At 45.3% G+C, this 21,342-nt stretch overlaps 1 protein-coding gene across 1 annotated transcript in view; it reads left to right on the forward strand.

Annotated features, from left to right (window-relative positions):
* Positions 1-849: 849 nt before the first annotated feature.
* The window catches only part of pard6a (par-6 family cell polarity regulator alpha), a gene marked incomplete at both ends in the record, with an annotated part of 44,810 nt that continues 24,317 nt past the window's right edge, over positions 850-21,342 (forward strand). The window contains 2 exons of the mRNA XM_079270717.1: positions 850-948; positions 5,800-6,022. Of these exons, the coding sequence (XP_079126843.1) occupies positions 850-948; positions 5,800-6,022 (322 nt within the window). The remainder of the gene's footprint in view (positions 949-5,799; positions 6,023-21,342) is intronic.

Below are 21,342 nucleotides of genomic sequence, written 5' to 3' on the forward strand. Positions count from 1 at the left end.
GACACGTAAGTTCACAGCTTCGATACATTCAAGGTAACATGAGGTGTGTTGTTTGCTTAATCTGTCCCCTTCTAAAATGAAGACACCACAGAACTTTGCCATAACAATGCGATTAATCGCAAAAAATCCATGCGATTAATCGCAATTAAATATTTGAATCGTTGCCCAGCACTAATATATAGACATATATCTATATATATCTATATATATATAGACATATATCTATATATATCTATATAGAGATATATATATATATATATATATATATATATATATATATATATATATATATATATATATATATATATATATATATATATATAGATAGTTGTCAAAGGTTAGCTGGGAGCAGCATTAGCAACAGCAACGCAAGTGTCAACAGTAGCGCAACAGAGGGGCAGCAGTACGCAGGTCGCATTAGCAGCGTACTGTAGGTTACAGCAGCGTCATGTTCCGCCCCCATCCCCTCCTCTGCTGTGTCCTCCAGCCTCGTCAGGTTAGAGGAGAACGTCTGGCACCTCACGCTCACATCCCGTACTGGATTTACAGGACTCCACCTGTCGTGAGAGCTATTTTTTCTCTCTCCGTGTGGGTAGCGACCGATAACCGCGCGCTCTCTGACAGGACTGCACGAGACGCAAACAACAGGAGCGAGACCTGGCTGTTTCTCTTTTTTTGTGAAAAACCGAGTGCGGTAGGTTAACAGACAGCTCCAGATCTGTTCGCCTGCTTTATGTTTAGATTTGTTTTGGTCCATTTTCCCGAGGAAAGAGGAGGAAAACAACCATAATTCCGGTGGATGGTTTTTGTCCGCAGTGCCTCAGCCAAGCAGTCAACCGGGGAAGCAGAATGTCAAGGCAGCAGCAGCAGCAGCAGCAGCAGCAGCAGCAGCCGCCGCACCGGACGCCGTTAAAACTCACCGACAACGTGGTGGAGGTCAAGAGCAAAGTGAGTGTCGAGGCTAATGGGGACGTTCGGCTGTTAATGTAAGGTGGTAACAAGAGGATACGGGCTCATGCTACCGCTCTCCGCCCGCTGCACACTGACAACAAACGACACCGACATAACCTTCGGCTGTCGTTCATAAGATGGGCTACGTGACGTCTCTCCCAGGCTTCGCTCTCCACACACACGGACCTACGCAAATGTTTTACCGTTCGACGCTGCTCATTCAGCGAACCGTATTCTGGATACATGAAAGGGCGGTCTGCGGTGCAGCAGTCAGGCGGCCCGAGTGTGTCTACTGTCGGCTACACTTGCAGCAGGCTACCCGACCCCGCCGCTCCGTTTTAATTCCGCATTTGTTCCGTCGCTGCATTTGTTCCGTCGCTTTCCCCACTTCTGTGTCAAAACACCGACTCTGACGTCCAGCCTCCGCACTCTCGTCCTCTCTCCGCCTCTATTGGGTGTCAATGTGACCCCGTCTATCTCTTCTGCTTCACTCTATCTCTACTTAGGCTGTTTTACTGTAGTGTAGTACTAGCTTACTTTTAAGCTACAGTGAAGGTGTATACTGTGTAACGAGCCCGCAGGCTATAGTAGTTTTAAAAGCCTATTTTATTTGAGTGTTTCCTTTTTTTTATTTTGGAGGCTAATTGTCCACTAATTGAGAAACAGCAGGCGTTTCTGCCAGCTGCAACTTTGCATTTTAAGGTGCATGCATAACATTCAAAACATGGTTATCCGAGTTGTTCCCATGTGACAGGTCAGATAGAGCTTTAATTTGTGTTTAAGTTCATATATAACTGAAAATCACTGTCGGTAAAAAAACGGTTATACGCAGTCAGTCTGGAGCATCTTCATTTGAATGGATTCTCAGTTTGTGTTTTTGTTGCTGTGCCTTGGAGCTCCATTCATTGTCATTGAGAGACAGCGCATTGTGTCCACATGTCCTTTGACAATATTGCCCCCTTGTAAAGACTCATATGCCAACAATCCATCGAGTACTTAGAGCAGCTAAAGCATCAAAAGTATTACATTAATAATGCACCGCTGTGGAAGGAAGCATTCTTCACATGACTTCCCCACTATAATGAGGATAAGAAAGTGAATGGTCAGCAGGTTTTGCAGTTGGGGAGTTAAAACTGGATGATGATGATGTGTGATAAGAGCAGTTTTTAAGACACGGCTGTCGAGAGACAACCTGCAGCTCTGCGTGCTGAACGTCTCGTAGTAAAGAGTGGATATTGTTTCTATCGTTGACAGCCCCCTGACCACATACTGAAACAGGAAGTGGTAGCGGGGGCCTGGGAGCGCCTCCTGACCTCTGCAAGCTCTCCTCCAAAAAGGATCACAGTTTAGTTTCAGCCAAGAGTAATGAAGGCCAGTATTCAGTCATTTTGTGTGCAAGATGAGAAAAGCGTGTCATCTTTGGTTAATAGATTGTGTGTTTTAAGGAGGTGATGAAGCTTTAAGTCCCCCTATAGAGACACTGTGATGAAGAGAATGTTGAAGATCTCACCAATACGAGTGGATTTCTGATGAGCGACCGCTGACGGCAACAGAGAGGAGAACAGATTTAAAGTTTGCCAGGCGACATGATTGACTGATTGGCGATAGTGGCGAGATCTGTTTGGCTCAACTAAAAGAGCTTTGATCAGCTGTTGTAAGAATAGAATAGCGGGAGGAGTGAGCAAGAGAGAATTATGAACGAAGGAAGCATGAAAATACCCGTCCTCAGAGACAGTCATGGTGATATCGGACACACGTGCATCTATTACACATGAAAGACAAAGCCCAGACTCTTCCACACAGCGAGGCATACGGCTTATTAATGCAACACTGGTACCAGATCGGATCTCAGTATTGGGGACCAATACCCAAAGCCCAGAAAACAAACCGTTCAACACTTGAAGGATTACCATCCAAAGGGCAAAGTTTCCAGGATTTGAAGGGAATTACTTCATCAACATGCCCACCTCACTAAGCATGGAATAAGGACACACACACACATAGTCAGACCTACACACACTGTCTGTAATGGTCTGTCTCATATACAGGTATGTTCTGAACTGCCAAACATCATCTCCCTCTCTGTCTCAGTGTCTGTCTCGCTCTCTCTCTTTTTGTGTCTGTCAAATAGTCACGTGACTTAACCGCTCCTGCTTCTTGTTCAGAAAGCGCTGAGGGACGTGAACTAGCAAACGCTCGGTACATTTTCACATCCAACGGACGTGTGTGACAAACCTGTGCTGAAATAAGCTGGGAGGTCTTTTCGCGAAGGCCTGTGTAGATTTGCACATGCTCTGGATCTGCTGGGTACCAAACGTTATCTAGAAAAGGAGACATTTGTGTTCCAACACACTTGTATTTAGAGATGTTAATAATTAACCGTTTTACCGACCATGAGAAATTTGACCAATTAATGCTATCAGTTGAACATTAAATGAAAAATATATAAACCTCATCAAAAATGACGTATATAACATTTTCATTTTCAGATTTCTATGCATACATATATATAACATTTTCCGATTTTTTTCTGCTTCAAAATAAAAGCTTTTGAATCACAAAATAACGGGGGCGTGTTATTGTGAAGCTTTATAGTAAAATGTGTTTATCCCCAAATTAGCGTAGCTTCGTTAGCGGCTATTCTTCAATAAAACAAGTCTACTAATATACTGCAAGGAGGAAGAATACGCAGCAACAAAAAAGGGGGGGACTTTTATTGTGAAGAATTTAAGAGGAATTAAATGTGTTTATCCACCGTTTTACAGCTGCTGCTTTGACCACGAAATATATCCGATCAGGCAGGTTGACACAGTTGGACACATCTAAGTTCCACTCTGGATGAATCTGATCGATAGACTGCAAAAAGAAGTGGACGTAGTCGTCATGACGTCACCCATTGGTTTGTGGACTAGAGCCTTCGGCGTTTTGGCCGTCGCCATCTTGGCTTTTTTGCAACCGGTGAACGGAGGCGACCATATTTGGAATGCAGAGGAGTGACGTAGAGATGCTGTATACGGCTATGGTAGTGGCAGAGACCTGTCAATCACAAGGTAGCCACGCCCTAAAAGTGTACACTGCTTTTATCAGACTTCTTTCTGCAACCAGAGGAGTCGCCCCCTGATGGTTAATAGAAAGACAGTTCGATTTCAGTGCACAGTTTTTCAGTGCACAGTTTGTCTTTAAGTTAAGTCTCACGCTGAAGTCAAGTCTGAGTTGTGATGTGATTGGAGGCAGAGCCTGGCGTCCTCCTGCACACATTTTCTGTGTATTATTTGAGGGGGAAAAAAACCAAGATTTGACATGAGGAATTGATCAGCAGCCTAACACACTGGTGATTCATTATCATGTTTTCATCATAATCTGAATAAGACAGGCTGTCGCTGTTCCATTGTGGCATTAATAATGGCTCCATTTACTCGTGTGCAGCTCTGCATACCAACACAGTGAGTGAGACAACGTTCCTGTTAAACCATTTACATAATAACATAAACCCGCCTTTCCCAACAATAATCCATTTAACTAGACTGGAGTATTTCCAGTGTTGTAATTAGCTCCCCTCCCAAGACACAATGTTTCTTGTGTGCTGCAATCACACCTCTGCACTAACTACTGGTATGTGTGCATTACAACCCCACAGTATACACAGAAATTGTGAAACACTTTCAGAGTGCACACGGTGCCCTTTAATTATAGGAGCACACATGCAGTACCTGTCCTGCCAGCTCCAGAGAACAATAGGCGTTTTATTTCCTGGAAAGGACAAACCCAGCATACGTCCTGCTGGCAGCTGTCGATGAAAGATGCTTTTTTCCCCCCCTTGAGCGGAGGACAGGCCCGACTTGACCAGAGTTCAAAAGGTCAGACTAATGCCGTATTGCGCAATATTATTGTCAGTTGAAACCAGGCGGCAACCTCCGGTTCTGCCAAGTGAAGCCAATTCAGAAGTGTCTTAAAACGTGCATTCTCTCTACTGACCACCAGGGGACGACTCCTCCTGTTGCAAAAAGAAGTCTGGTTGAATAGAAGTCTATGAGAAGATGACTCTACTTCTCTCTTGATTTATTACCTCTGTAAACATGAGTTTATGGTCTCAATCTCTAGTGTCAAGTTTTCTTCAATACAGCATGATGTTCATTTAGTACATTATGGTCCATTTAGAGTCAAACAGACTTGAGGGCGGGCTTACTGTGATTGACAGGTTGCTGCTGCTACCAGAGTAGCCGGTGTCACTCCGTCAATCCTCCGCATTCCAAATATGGTCACTCCTGTTCATCAGTTGCAAAAAAGACGACGGCCACATCGCCGAACTCGAGGCTTCAAAACGGCAGTCCACAAACCAATGAGTGACATCCCGATGACTACGTCCACTTATTATGTACAGTCTATGAAACCAACCTCAACAATGCAGAGGAGGGATTGTAATAATTTGTTATCTCATATTCATGGCCTTATTTTTTGCCGTTTATACGAGCCCTGCAAAGAAACAAGTCAACATTTAAATGAAACGGAGGTTGAATATCCTGTTAACTGTTGGCTGTGAAATATTTTCTCAGATGAAGATTTTGAAGACCTCCTGCGTCTTAAAACGAATTGACCGTCTTTGTGAAATCCTCCGACATGTTGTTGTGCTTTTATCAGTGAACTATTTGTGACGGTCACATCTGATCACGCGTGCCGGCTCCTATACATTTAGGAATGAATCTGTCCGTACGAGTGCTTCTCAAATGAAATCGCAAACTGTCAATGTCTGTCAGTGTATTTGATTATACAAGTCGATCCCAAACTGAGGAGCATCTGGGGGGGAGTGGGAAGCCCCGTTTTCACGCTCGCGTTGGTTGTCTCCTCCAGTTCGAGGCGGAGTACCGCCGCTTCGCCCTGAAGAGGAACGGCCCCGGCGGCTTCCAGGAGTTCTACTGCCTCCTCCAGACCATCCACCGCATCCCCGGCGCCGATGTGCTGCTGGGATACGCCGACATCCACGGGGACCTCCTCCCCATCAACAACGACGACAATTACCACAAGGCAGTGTCGGCGGCCAACCCGCTGCTCCGCATCATCATCACCAAGAAAGGTAAGACGATTAAAGGCTCTCTCATACAACAGGCTGCTGTGTGTGTGTGTGTGTGTGTGTGTGTGTGTGTGTGTGTGTGTGTGTGTGTGTGTGTGTGTGTGTGTGTGTGTGTGTGTGTGTGTGTGTGTGTGTGTGTGTGTGTGTGTGTGTGTGTGTGTGTGTGTGTGTGTGTGCGCGTGCGAGCGAGCGAGCCAGGGGCAGGTTCCTTGTTCTCCACATGAAACAGGTTTTGTTCTTTAAACACAACGCCACCTGATGATTCTCTGCTTTCATGCAGCTCTCCCTCTGGGTAGTTCGTGCATTGTTTGTTCTTTCTTTCCATGTCTACTTCATTAGACGGCAGAGACACTGTCAGACACAGCATCACTTCAGAGTTTGTGTCGGGGAACACAGTGGAAGTGTTGAATTCATATTCTGTTGACAAAAGAATACCAACCACTCACTGTGATGGCTGTTTTGACTGTATTACAGGATCTTCATCAGCAGAGCTCAGCTGTGGATGTTGAAACTTTTTGTTATTCTTCAGCTCAATGAAGTTGCTGGCTATCTGTTGTGGTTGACCTTCTATCCACAGTACAGCCTGTATTGTTCTGATAATTGTAGTCTACTTATGACATTGATTCAAATATGAAAGGGTAGCATACATTCCCATTTATTTGGTCTCATTTGTTGTAGTTGTTTTTAGGATTTAACATTTCTATGTTTTCTATAACGCAAACAAAAAATGCTCTTTCACCGAGGAGACCGTGAAAGGAGAAGTCAACATTTATTTATTTGTGACATATCATCTGCAGTTATTTGAACTCAAACTACGACCTTTACTTAAACCTAACTGAGTTGTGTCCTGTTGTTGGGATCTAAAGGAGCGTGTTTGGGTTATCAGCATTTAAGAAACTGAATTCTTGACATCAATAGAATTATTGATGTATGTAACAATTATTAATGATTATTAATATAAACGGGGCACCACCCTGCGAACAGGGACCAATAACCAAACGATAAAACTAAGTCTCATAATTAGTAGTCACTCATAATGTCAATAGTCTGCGTATGACTATACATTCAGTGACAGTGAAGGGTTTTAAGTTCGAGCACAGGCTACTACATACAGTCTTATCAAATACATATGCACAAGTAATCACAGACGACTGCTCCTGAAAGTATAACAGAGTTTATTGAATCAAAATAATAAATGATCAAATCAATTAATATTGCAACCAACAAACGTTATCATACAATTTTATATGCCTAAACTAAAGAATGAATAAAATGGATGAGGGTGTATGTCTGTGTGTGTATGTGTGTGTCTGTGGGTGAACAGGAAGGAGTCTTACAGCTACGCTAAAGACTACAAAGATGGCGGCGTCGAGTGACGCTGGCCAAAGGGGAGGGGCCTTAAGAACTACAGCTAAAAACTACAAAGATGGCGGAGTCGAGTGACGCGGACCAAAATGGCAGTTAGGCTGCTGTATGTGTGTGTGTTTCGTGAAAGGAGGAAAGAGGAAAAAGGAGCGAGAACTCGAAGTGAATCACGCTTCGGCGTGCGATGTGGTAGGGAGCCTGATTGCTGGTTCTATCATGCATAAATATACCGCTGTCGTCTTTGAACTGCCGGTAACTTATGCCGTGATAAACCACGCACCTCAGCTCACTCACCGAGTCGAGTTAATGAAAAGAGAACTTCCACACGGAGTGGAAGACAATGAATGAAAAGAAATCAAAGAAATCCCAAGCAAACAGTCATAGTTGATACACAAATACAACGGAACTTCTCTGTTCCGTAATGATTGCGCAATATCTCGATATCACGCGACAGTAATTTAAACACACAAAAACACGGGGATATCAACATATAAATGAATGGCCTGAATTAAACTTACGTTAATTTAAGCTAAGCTATGCCCAAATGCCAAGAACCTTACTTGTAGATGCTTCGTTGCAACGTGGAAGTGTTTGTGAGCAAAGTGGTCCGTCTTCCTCGTCGGGAAGGGGGACAGGGGGGGGGGCTGCTTGCAGCGCGGCTTTGCAGCGGGCGCTGTGTGTCGCACGGCGTTGCTGGTGCGGCTTCGGTCCGTTGGCGTGGCTCTGGAGCAAACGCAGGTCCGATCTGTACTCGCTGCAGGGAGGACAGTTTAACTTCGGCTGAGACGACGTGGTCCGTAGGTCTCCCGGTAATCATCGGTCAGGAGAGGAGCGAGGCTTCGTCGGCTCCTCTGTGCCGGTTTGTGCACAAAATAAAAAGAAGCAGAAAGCACTGAACGAATGCTGATGCAGATTCGTTATCGCGGGCTGTTTCGTCCAGCGAAATGGCTCGTGACCTGTCAGGGTTTGATGAGGGTTCGAGGGGCTCCCTCGTGGGGGGAAAGCTGGTTCTTCTGTGGCCTGGACGGGGGTGTCCGAGCGAAGAGAGCGTGGTGTGCTCCCTGTTCGACGGAGGTCGACGGGAAAAAGCAAGGAGGTGTGATCTGCAGGCACTTTTGTTGGACAGTGGTTGAACCACAGGGGTCCTGGGGTCTCTTGGCCTTCGGCCAATGAGATTGCAGCGGTGCATTCAGGTGACTTCAGGAACCATAGTTTTTTGGGGGGAGGGGGAATTCACACCCTAGTGTGACATTCCTTTGCTCTCCTCAAACTACAACTCAGGATGAGACCTTTGCTTGAAACAGTGAAGGCCAGATTCTCTTTGTCCACAGCACATGTTTAAGCCATAGGCCAGAGCCCAACATCCCCCCTTTGTTCTGAAGAGCGAGGTGTTGGCTTCGGTCTTTAGAGCAAACCAAGGGCTGGCATGTGCATCCATGTGGTGGGGAAACCTGAAGAGGTGAGACAGTCCAAGTGTTCCTGAGACCAAAAGCAGTGGTTAAAACAGGCAGTGTTCATTGTTCATAGAGTTCAAGGTTCATAGTGGTCAAGTTCATGGTGTTCAAGTTCAGAGTTCATTGGCATCTGGGCAGATGACTAAGGTGGCATCTGGGCAGATGACTTTAACTACTTCTACCTACATCTACTATCATACACAATTCAAATCATAGGTGAGCAAAACATTATTCCCAAATAATTCAATCGCTATTATGATGTTGTGATAATCTAGCATTGCGGCATAGTGTCAAAGAAAGTAACAACCCAAATAAAACAAAACAAAACACAAAAGAGAGAGATGGAAAGAATAGAAAGACAAGAAGCAGGTGAGGGGCAAACAGTGGTTACTGGTTCAACTCCTAGACAGGACTGGAGTCCGTCGGCGGAGCAGTCGTAGGTTGGCTACGTGGTGTTCTGAATAGGAGGGAATCCAGTTAGTCTGTCGCTTCTGGATCTATCAGTACATGATATGTGCGTCTACCTCTCTCTAATCGGTAGATTTAGAGCGAGTCCTGTGTCTAAGTTTTGGAATCTATCGATATTGGAGTTGCGTTGCCAAGACTATAGGCCAGAGGCACCTGTGAGGGTTGCATAACAGTAGTGGTAGCAGATTTACAGATTTCATTAGCACGGCTAGTGTGACTAGCTAGGCTGGTCTCTCGCTGCTCCAGCTGTTGACAGCTGAGCCTTCTCGGATGAGGTCCTGGGTTAAATCTGACTGCTACGGCAGAGGTTATGTCTTCTTTGGTTACTTCTGGTAGAGTCTATAAAGCATGCAAAGGGTTCTCTATGAGAGTGGAGCATCAGTTTACAGTCACAATGGTTTGTCAGGTCATGCAACTGTTCTGGTTGAAGGTGGCTGTGTTAGCGGTTAGTGCATGTCTACAGGGTGAGTTGGAGCATGCAGTTAAACGTTAGTAGTCAATAGTAAGCTGCCATTCTGCCGGTTGGTTTCGGCACTGGCGAGATTAGAGTGTACTTCCTGTGAAGTGCATCTCTCTAAGTTTCTGTTGTCAGAGATCCCACCCCCCTCGCGCTGTTCAAGTGGCGAGGGCAGATATCCCACGTTACCGTCAGCACTCAGGGAAACGTCGCGAGCAGTTTCACTCTGGAGTGTGTCATGACGGGCTGGTGATATCTCCCTCCCCCCACCCTCCTAATTAGAGATGGAGACAGGTCCGGCGCACAGGTCAAGTTCAGTTACCTACGGCACTGGCGACTTGACAGGCCCGGGAGATGACTCGGCTGAGAGAAGGCGGTGGCTTCGTTGAACAAGCTGGAGGTGGCTCATGCTGACAGAGCAGGAGAAGAAGGCTTAGTTGACGAAAGATCTTACGAGCTAGGGTGCTCGAAAGGGGCCTCTAAGGTTGTGGCACCCTAGAGGTGTATGCGAAAAGTTGGGGGAACACATGAGGCTCGTTTCTGACCCGGAGTCGGGTAGAGCAAGAGTGTTATGACCCCCCAGTAAGACTGAAGAATATGTATAGATATATACATAACGGGCATTGCCTTTGCGAGCAAGGTCGCCCAAGAAGGTTGAAGAACGAGGTGCGAAATGGGAGTGGTCGTTTCCGGAAGTGTGCCGAGTTCTCTTCCCCCCCCCCTACCATGTCGACTTGGCAGCAGGGGGAAAGGTCACTTGGCTGAGTCAGGTGGGCTGCGAGTCAGCGTTACCTGATGGGTTGCCCTTGAGGGTGTCTTTCACCCCCCTGGTTCCGTTGGTCTTTCGACCGCCAGGGTCGTTTGTTCCTCGAGGGTGACCAGGGCTCGCTAGGCCAAGTCCTCTCGTCGTCTTCCGACGCTAGGTCGGAGTCGCTCGACTGTTGGATGCCTAAGACTATGGCGGTGTCTTCGTACCGATTTGTCGGCCGTCCGCGTGTCTCCCATGCAAGTTGCGCGTATTTCCTAATCTCTGGCATGGTAAGGTTACTCGTTCTGCAGTGCATAGTAACATCGTATCTCACGTTGTCGTGGAGATTGTGCAAGAATAGCGACTTGAAGGCATGGTCTTCTAGACCTGGGGCGTTACGTCCTTGGAAGTACGCAGATCTCAAGCGCCTGAAGTAGTCTCTCGGAGACTCTAGCCTTTCCTGGGAAATGGCAAAGGCGACGAGGGTGGCAGAAGCTGGGTCGGTGTACAGGGAGTACTCCTCCCTAAGGGCGTGACAAAGGGATGAATAGCGGTCGCGGATGCTCGGCTGGAGCGTTTCAATGAAAGCGTGGACGCTTCGCGCAGTGGTTTTCCACACTAGCTTTAGCTTTTCGCGCGATGAGGGGCGCGATAGGTCGAGGAGGCAGTGATCGATCTCCCTAAGGTAGTCATCGATGCTCGAGTCGTGATTATCGGGATTGAAGCGCTCTACGTCTTTTACCAGAGACTCAATCTGTCGAGTACGCAGGCCTCCAAGGTTGATGGGGCCTGGGCCATCCGAGTCGTCTGAGTCTCCATACTCGCGATGGTGGTAACGACTATCATCCTCCCTCCCTGAGGGGGATGGGGTCAGTTCTTGTTGTGCGCGTGAACCGCGTGGAGGATTGCGTTCGCCTGAGGTGGTTTTGAAGCCACCTGGGCCGTCTAGGACCTGGTGTTGGTCCTCTCTCCTCCTGGTTGGGGAAAGCGTTTTCAAGAAATGCAAGGTGGTTCGGGTCTCGGGAATGAGGGAGCCGAGACCAAGAAATGACTGGGCTGAAAGGCTCGATAGGGGGTAGCAGTACCTACCGGGGTTGCTGGAACACCTTGAAGCGCTTTCAATTTGTCATCACTCTCTGATGCTTTAGAGAGTTCTAGGTTGAACTCTCTGAGGTCACTGCGCAGGCTACTATTTTCTGACTGTAGGGCTCTACAGTCACGTGACAACTCCTGAACCTCTGTTCGGAGTGTCCAGATCTCGCGTTGCTGCTCGTCGCTCTGTGCCCGGGTTTGGGCAGCTTGCAGCTGCATTTTCTGATGATAGATGAGCAGTATTTCGCCGATTACGTCCTGAATCAGGCGCTCTCTGTTACCTGCTGGGTTATTTACATAAGCCACCAGTTGCTCTAATTGCTCGTCGCATAGGACAGCAGTGTATTTTACAAAGTACTCTCTTTCCTTTGCTGTGAGTCCGAGGACATCAGCCACCGCATCTCGTAATGCGGTGTCTTCTGGAGCTACAGCTCCAGGAATGGGGAATTTCTCGTCGCTCATTCTCTCTAATGAGTGTGACTCCCAGTGGTTGTTAATTCCCTAGTGTTAGAACGGAAACTGTTAGTGTTTACGGTTCTCAGTGAAATGTCTAGTTCTGTAACTTAGGATTTCTACTGTTAGATGTTAATTACTGTTAGTGTTACGGTTCATGCAGGCGCACAGTGAAATGTCTAGTTCTGTGACTTACGTTTCTACTGTTGCTGCTCTGAGGTATCACTACTGCTTTGCAGCCAGAGGTGCGAAAATGCTAATGTGGTTTAGCACTTTGGGCCTGTGACAGCTGTGTGTAACTTCTTTGAGGGATTTAAGAAAGCAAGCAAGGTATTACAAATAAACGATCAAATCTACTACACAGCTGGCTGTTAGTTTAAGAAATGAAACGAATCATTAAACCTGGAAGGGAAACAAAATAAAATTTCGAGAAGGGAATTAAAGATTAAGATTAAAAATCAAAATTTAAAATCAAAAATTTAATTACAATAAGACAAGATTTTGAAGATCAAAGCCTACCTATTTTGGGAAATAAGTTTCAGGAATTTGGATCATTCAAAAGAAGAAAAAAAATAATTTTTCGAAAAAAAAATATTTTTTTGGAAAATTAATTATTCAAAAATAATTATGGATTACTGTGCATATATACTGTAACAAAACTGGAATAACGTAGCCTCACACGGGGCACCATTATGTTGGGATCTAAAGGAGCGTGTTTGGGTTATCAGCATTTAAGAAACTGAATTCTTGACATCAATAGAATTATTGATGTATGTAACAATTATTAATGATTATTAATATAAACGGGGCACCACCCTGCGAACAGGGACCAATAACCAAACGATAAAACTAAGTCTCATAATTAGTAGTCACTCATAATGTCAATAGTCTGCGTATGACTATACATTCAGTGACAGTGAAGGGTTTTAAGTTCGAGCACAGGCTACTACATACAGTCTTATCAAATACATATGCACAAGTAATCACAGACGACTGCTCCTGAAAGTATAACAGAGTTTATTGAATCAAAATAATAAATGATCAAATCAATTAATATTGCAACCAACAAACGTTATCATACAATTTTATATGCCTAAACTAAAGAATGAATAAAATGGATGAGGGTGTATGTCTGTGTGTGTATGTGTGTGTCTGTGGGTGAACAGGAAGGAGTCTTACAGCTACGCTAAAGACTACAAAGATGGCGGCGTCGAGTGACGCTGGCCAAAGGGGAGGGGCCTTAAGAACTACAGCTAAAAACTACAAAGATGGCGGAGTCGAGTGACGCGGACCAAAATGGCAGTTAGGCTGCTGTATGTGTGTGTGTTTCGTGAAAGGAGGAAAGAGGAAAAAGGAGCGAGAACTCGAAGTGAATCACGCTTCGGCGTGCGATGTGGTAGGGAGCCTGATTGCTGGTTCTATCATGCATAAATATACCGCTGTCGTCTTTGAACTGCCGGTAACTTATGCCGTGATAAACCACGCACCTCAGCTCACTCACCGAGTCGAGTTAATGAAAAGAGAACTTCCACACGGAGTGGAAGACAATGAATGAAAAGAAATCAAAGAAATCCCAAGCAAACAGTCATAGTTGATACACAAATACAACGGAACTTCTCTGTTCCGTAATGATTGCGCAATATCTCGATATCACGCGACAGTAATTTAAACACACAAAAACACGGGGATATCAACATATAAATGAATGGCCTGAATTAAACTTACGTTAATTTAAGCTAAGTTATGCCCAAATGCCAAGAACCTTACTTGTAGATGCTTCGTTGCAACGTGGAAGTGTTTGTGAGCAAAGTGGTCCGTCTTCCTCGTCGGGAAGGGGGACAGGGGGGGGGGCTGCTTGCAGCGCGGCTTTGCAGCGGGCGCTGTGTGTCGCACGGCGTTGCTGGTGCGGCTTCGGTCCGTTGGCGTGGCTCTGGAGCAAACGCAGGTCCGATCTGTACTCGCTGCAGGGAGGACAGTTTAACTTCGGCTGAGACGACGTGGTCCGTAGGTCTCCCGGTAATCATCGGTCAGGAGAGGAGCGAGGCTTCGTCGGCTCCTCTGTGCCGGTTTGTGCACAAAATAAAAATAAGCAGAAAGCACTGAACGAATGCTGATGCAGATTCGTTATCGCGGGCTGTTTCGTCCAGCGAAATGGCTCGTGACCTGTCAGGGTTTGATGAGGGTTCGAGGGGCTCCCTCGTGGGGGGAAAGCTGGTTCTTCTGTGGCCTGGACGGGGGTGTCCGAGCGAAGAGAGCGTGGTGTGCTCCCTGTTCGACGGAGGTCGACGGGAAAAAGCAAGGAGGTGTGATCTGCAGGCACTTTTGTTGGACAGTGGTTGAACCACAGGGGTCCTGGGGTCTCTTGGCCTTCGGCCAATGAGATTGCAGCGGTGCATTCAGGTGACTTCAGGAACCATAGTTTTTTGGGGGGAGGGGGAATTCACACCCTAGTGTGACATTCCTTTGCTCTCCTCAAACTACAACTCAGGATGAGACCTTTGCTTGAAACAGTGAAGGCCAGATTCTCTTTGTCCACAGCACATGTTTAAGCCATAGGCCAGAGCCCAACACTGTGTAGCCAGAAATGTATTTTAATAAGTCCGTATGCACGTTGAACCGTTGCATGAGGATACGTTGAACCGTTGCAGGAGGATACATTGAACCGTTGCATGAGGATACGTTGAACCGTTGCAGGAGGATACGTTGAACCGTTGCATGAGGATACGTTGAACCGTTGCATGAGGATACGTTGAACCGTTGCATGAGGATACGTTGAACCATTGCAGGAGGATACGTTGAACCGTTGCATGAGGATACGTTGAACCGTTGCATGAGGATACGTTGAACCGTTGCATGAGGATACGTTGAACCGTTGCAGGAGGATACGTTGAACCGTTGCATGAGGATACGTTGAACCGTTGCATGAGGATACGTTGAACCGTTGCATGAGGATACGTTGAACCGTTGCATGAGGATACGTTGAACCGTTGCATGAGGATACGTTGAACCGTTGCAGGAGGATACGTTGAACCGTTGCAGGAGGATACGTTGAACCGTTGCAGGAGGATACGTTGAACCGTTGCATGAGGATACGTTGAACCGTTGCATGAGGATACGTTGAACCGTTGCATGAGGATACGTTGAACCGTTGCATGAGGATACGTTGAACCGTTGCAGGAGGATACGTTGAACCGTTGCATGAGGATACGTTGAACCGTTGCATGAGGATACGTTGAACAGGTGCATGAGGATACGTTGAACCGTTGCAGGAGGATACGTTGAACCGTTGCAGGAGGATACGTTGAACCGTTGCATGAGGATACGTTGAACCGTTGCAGGAGGATATGTTGAACCGTTGCATGAGGATACGTTGAACCGTTGCAGGAGGATACGTTGAACCGTTGCAGGAGGATACGTTGAACCGTTGCATGAGGATACGTTGAACCGTTGCAGGAGGATACGTTGAACCGTTGCAGGAGGATACGTTGAACAGGTGCAGGAGGATACGTTGAACCGTTGCATGAGGATACGTTGAACCGTTGCAGGAGGATACGTTGAACAGGTGCATGAGGATACGTTGAACCGTTGCATGAGGATACGTTGAACCGTTGCAGGAGGATACGTTGAACCGTTGCATGAGGATACGTTGAACCGTTGCATGAGGATACGTTGAACCGTTGCAGGAGGATACGTTGAACCGTTGCATGAGGATACGTTGAACCGTTGCATGAGGATACGTTGAACCGTTGCAGGAGGATACGTTGAACCGGTGCAGGAGGATACGTTGAACAGGTGCATCCCGCATTTGTTTCGACGGCTCGTTGCATTTTTCCGGAAATCATATTAAAATGGGCAGGTGGTCAGCTTTGAGGCTGTTGTTGTCATTTAAATATAAAATAACGAGATTAAAAATAATTGAATATGCTGAAAATAGCTTTTTTTAATGTTTATTTATAACTCATTTTGGCTACTTGGTGGAGTGCACTCGATTTAGTTAATCTAGAGATAACATGCAGAGTTGATCGATTTCCTCTGGTTGACAGCAGCCTGAGCTAACAAATGACATTTAGATTTAGTTCTAAGTGAATGTGGATCACTGATGGTTGTGGCAGTTAATATAATGAGGAAAAGGAGCCTTTCTCAATAAGCCACTCTTAGATTTTGTTCAAGTTCCGTTCAGTATCAAAGTAAACATTAAACTCTAACAACCCATTTGGCCTGGATTGATTTCTCTCTGGGAGGTGGGGGTGAGGTCACTGATTTTAATTCCGTCTGACGTGTGACCCACGTTTTTTCACCCCTTTCCCCGGTAATACTGGTATTTTAGCTCCAGTACCTTGTGTTTTTCACTGGTCCTCCTGTAATGGAGAGGCACTTTCATTTAACTTCTTTCTTACAGTAGAAAACAAAACCTCATCCACATTCAGAGAGAGTAGTTTGCAACTGTCTCTCGGTCAATAATGATGTCAGCCGATCATGTTGTATACCCCTCGGACATGATGCGAGTTTGATTTCATAAAGAATTCCTAGTTCTGTGGCATGTGAGGGTTGGCTGTGATAAAACCAACAAACGTCCCCACCTATCTTCTACTCCTGCTCGGTTATTATTTGACCGAATTATTATCGAATGATCGTCGTCTCCCGGCTCAAGCCTTCTCCTCGCCGCGTCTCTGTCTCCACGTCTTGCATAATTCATGATGTAACGATGCTAATCTGCTGCTTAGCAGGCCGCTATTGTTGCCACAGAATGGCAGACAGCTGCTGGTCTAATCAGATTAACTCCGCGGTGTGGGAGAGAGAAAGGAGAGGCAGAGACATGCACTTTAGTTTTTAACATCCTGTTATGTGCTGCGAGCTCCTCGGCCAAAACATGGAGAAATGTTGCAGAAATCCAAAACCGGAAAAGTCTTAAACACACACTCTCACAAGTTGCATTTGGAAAATGACGGCGTAATTCAATCTCCATTGTGCTTTCGAGGCTGGCTTGCACCTCATTAGTGAGGATTAGGACGTGAAATCTCACTCACCCGATCACTTCAACTTTCATCGTTCAAGTGTGATCCTGTTTATGCGCCACGTCCACGTGAATGGAGAGACTCACACAGGGAAAATCAGGCTACATGAAGAATATCGTACAATAATAGCGCTGATGATACATTTATTTTCAAAGGGTTTTCTGGATGTTATCACTGTCATCTTAAATTATTCACAGAAGTTTTTGCAAAACACAGCGTCCCTGTTACAATATGGCACGTGCTCTCAGGACGTCTTGCCGTGTTAAGTGAATGTGTGGCTCTGCGAGGTTGTAACAATCTTTCCGCATTCATTTTGTTCTCCCTCTTTCTACGCGTGCCCCTCTCGCTCTTTCCGTCAAATTCATACTACTTTCCTTCATCCCCGACCTTCACGCCGGTGGTCTTTGTGTTTGTTTGCACTTGTGTGTGTGTGTGAGAGAGAGTGATAGCAGCCCATCTGGTGTTGTATCCATTAGCCACTGAGTGGGATTATCGTACTCTAAAAGACTTAATCAATCATATTTGCTCCATTCACTGCCACCGGTGTGTGTGTGTGTGTGTGTGTGTGTGTGTGTTACATGGAGGAGGGTGATGTCTAGTACACGGTATGTGAATTACATCCATCTGCAACGGTACTGCAGTGGTAGCCTGGGTAACAGTCTCATCCTGTGTTAGTATTACAGTGGTAGCCGTGGTTACAATTCTGCCAGAGTACCACAGTGGCAATTAAGGTAACGGCCTCAACCTGTAGTATAACAGGGGTAGCCATGGCAACAGCTTGCAGGAGTACTACAGTCTCATCCTGTGTTAGTATTACAGTGGTAGCCGTGGTTACAATTCTGCCAGAGTACCACAGTGGCAATTAAGGTAACTGCCTCAACCTGTAGTATAACAGGGGTAGCCATGGCAACAGCTTGCAGGAGTACTACAGTCTCATCCTGTGTTAGTATTACAGTGGAAGAAAGTGAAACATTTGAAATGTGGTTTAAGATTTGTCTTAACTTGAACAGGAATTTAAAAAATGAGAATAAAATATGTTCATGATATCACAGTTAAGTAAGTAGCTCCAAACAGGCCTGGTAGCAGTACCTCAGTCCGTATGTACCGACAGAGCGGTCCAGTGGGGACTGGCAGTTGGAGTTGTGCCAGTTCAGCTCCTGGGCACTGCCAAGGCGCCCTTGAGCAAGGCACCAAGTCCTCATAGTAACTGCTTGGGGTTCTGTGCTGCGCCGCGACTCATTACCCTGACTCTCTCCACATTGATGCATCATGTGTGTCAATCAAGAACAAGTAAGAGAATAACAAAAATAAGTTGTAAAATAAAGTTATTGTTATTGTTGTAAATAATATCAGGGATGCCAACTTGTTCTCCGTGTTGAATCCACAACAGGTCACGTGTGATTTGTGCAGATCCGATGAGTATTTGAACTTGGATTGGCATTTATATTGGCAAGTAGCCAAAGTGAAACTCCTCCTACATGTTTCATCTTTGTATTATTCCATGCATTGTGATATTTTTATTTTCATAGCGTAAGAGATGCTTTTCAGTTTTATAGCTTCTGGTGACTTGTTCCCTTTTAGGAGCGTACCTGTTCATTGCTCATACAGTGGAATACACAATTATTTTATTATTCTGGTTGACTTTAAATTTGATAAAGAAGTATCGATATTTGTGTTATTCCTGTTAAAAAAATTAGATAGTTCAAATGAATAAAAATAATTTGGAGTAAGGAGAGAAAAATGACTCCTACATCACTAATGGCATGCCTTTTTTTGAAAGTAAAATCTTTTTTCTTTAAATACTTTTATTCAAGAAAGTGAGTCACCACCATGAGTTTGCATGCCTGTAGTATTATTATTATTATTATCATCCAATATCTGTGTCAGACCGGAGAATCCCTAGCAACTCTCTTCTGACTGGCTAAGTGGTAAAAATGGATTTATCTATAACGTATCTTGATCATATGGTTGTTTTTGTGCAAATTATTCATTCAAGTCAAAACAACTGTCCTGTAACCAAAAGTTCAGCAGTAATGTTTTTGTGAAGTAATCCATGACATAATGACGTCGCTGGGGAAGTATTTTTAGTCGGCAGATTAATGTAGCATTCTGTTTGAGGGGAAAGGTAGCGCGAGCTTTGAGATACGGATAAAAGAGAAGCTGGCATCCCTGAAGTGTGAGTGTATGTGTGTGGGGGGGGGGAATGAAATGAAAGAGAGAAACCGGAGCTAGAGGAAGAAGAGCAGGTGGAAGGAGAGGATGAAAACAGAGGAGGGGATGATGAAATGGGGGGGTTGTTATCTTCTTCCTGCCAGTAGTGCGCCGCAGAAATGACTTTCCAGAAATAACACACCCGGACCTGTACACAAATATACAGGCGGGACACTGGCACGGTTGCTGACATGCTTGTGTCTATAAACGTAAAGAGGAATGCATTTCTATCAGAGTGGCAAAGTACCCCCCCCCCCCCCCAGGAGAGCCAGCTGTGGTCGGCTGAAAATATCTAGTGTACAACATGATGAGATCAAATCAAATATTTATACCCGAGAAGCAGGGAGTGGAGGAGAGCCTGGAGAGGAAGTGGTTTGCCGTCTGTCTGTCTTGACGCCCTGCCGTCACTGTAATCCGTCTAATGACATGAAATGAGTCCAGTTTGGAGTGAGCGGATACAGTGGGACTTGTGACACAAGGAAGACGTGTAAATGTTTGGTGTGTTGCTTTTGGCGCCGCCGGCACAGAATGCTCTGAGGAGGGAAGAGGAGGGAAGAGGAGATGGAGGGAAGCAACTGATGCCGAGATGAGAGAAATCCTACTTTCAATTACTTACTAACCTTCACAGTTCATCCAACACACACACACACACACACACAGACTGCAGATCAGTACAGCGTGAGACACGCATCATGGCAGAGAGAAGAAAAAGATCCAGAGTGTGGCTACATTTTACTCCAGTAGATGCTGAGAACTCTCGTTGTCTCAAACACAATAAAAGCCTCAAAGGTAAGAAAGGTAACAGCAGCAGTTTATCACAACATGTGACCAACACACAGAACATACATGTGCAGAAATGCTCAGTTTCTACTGTTTGTGGATCAGCCGTCCGTCCTCGTCCACTGCAGGTAACGTTAGCGACGCCATACGGAGTTTGATCATAAGAACAGGCTAATGAATTAATGCTAATCTCTCAGCTAATTGTTTGGCAATTGGACTATTTGTATACATACAAGAATAATCAAGCAATTATTTTCTGAATTGGCTTCTTTTTTTTCTCACAAAATAATCAAAAATAACCAATAAGAGCGTCGATAAGGAACCGAACCGATAAGCAGTAGTGTAATATTAGGTAACCCTAACTAATAGTTTCAGCATATCGAGCCATTAATAGGCTGACTTTCTCCTTGGCGTAACCAGGCCATTTTGACAAGTAAAATATTTCAGAAATGCTGAATTGTGACACATATTCATAGTTTGCATTTATAATCCCAAAAACATTGTATTGTTTCAGCCATTCACAAAAGTTTTTTTCTGTATTTCATATTGGAACAAAACCAATAACCTATGAAATGGGTTTGAAAGACAAGTGATGAGTAAAGTCATGAACTTACTACAGTGTAATACATGAATGAGTAAATAAGTCATGAGTAATACAAGCTTATTTTTTTTAAGTCAGTTTTTAAGTCATTGATGACTCATCATCCGACTGTTGGTGACTGCGGTCGAATCAAAAGACAGAGAGAAGTGAAGAGACAGGAAGCTCTCCAAACTTTTGATTTCCTCGCTGCAAAGCCCAAAGGGAAGTTAGTGAAGGGTCAAATTACCCCCCCCCCCCCCTCCTCCTCCTCCTCATCACTGCTTCACACAGACTCAGTGTTCTGGTAAGGAGAGAGGAAAGGGGGAGTGAGTGCCCACTCACAGTATTAAAATGTTTGGGTTTGGGTTGATAATAAATCTGGTGAAATTCCATGATTCTCGATGCCCAATTTGATGCGCGGTGAAAATTCTGAGACAAGACAATTAATCCCACGTACTTCACTTTTAAACATTACAAAAACACGACGTGTATTTCAGGATCGGGATAACAAGGGTAACACTTTGGAGTCGTTGTTCATGTAACGTTACATGAATTGTAACTCACCTTGAATTCGTCTTTGAGGCGCTTTGTTTCATTTGAAGTCTGATGACGCCGTTTGCATACTTTTTTTTTTTTTGCTAAAAACCGCTAGGTCACTGAACATGGAGCTAAAGTGAAGGCCAGGTGAGCGCTCAACTGA

This window comes from Melanostigma gelatinosum (assembly GCF_949748355.1).
Source record: "Melanostigma gelatinosum genome assembly, chromosome: 1".
NCBI classification, from domain to species: Eukaryota; Metazoa; Chordata; class Actinopteri; order Perciformes; family Zoarcidae; genus Melanostigma; species Melanostigma gelatinosum.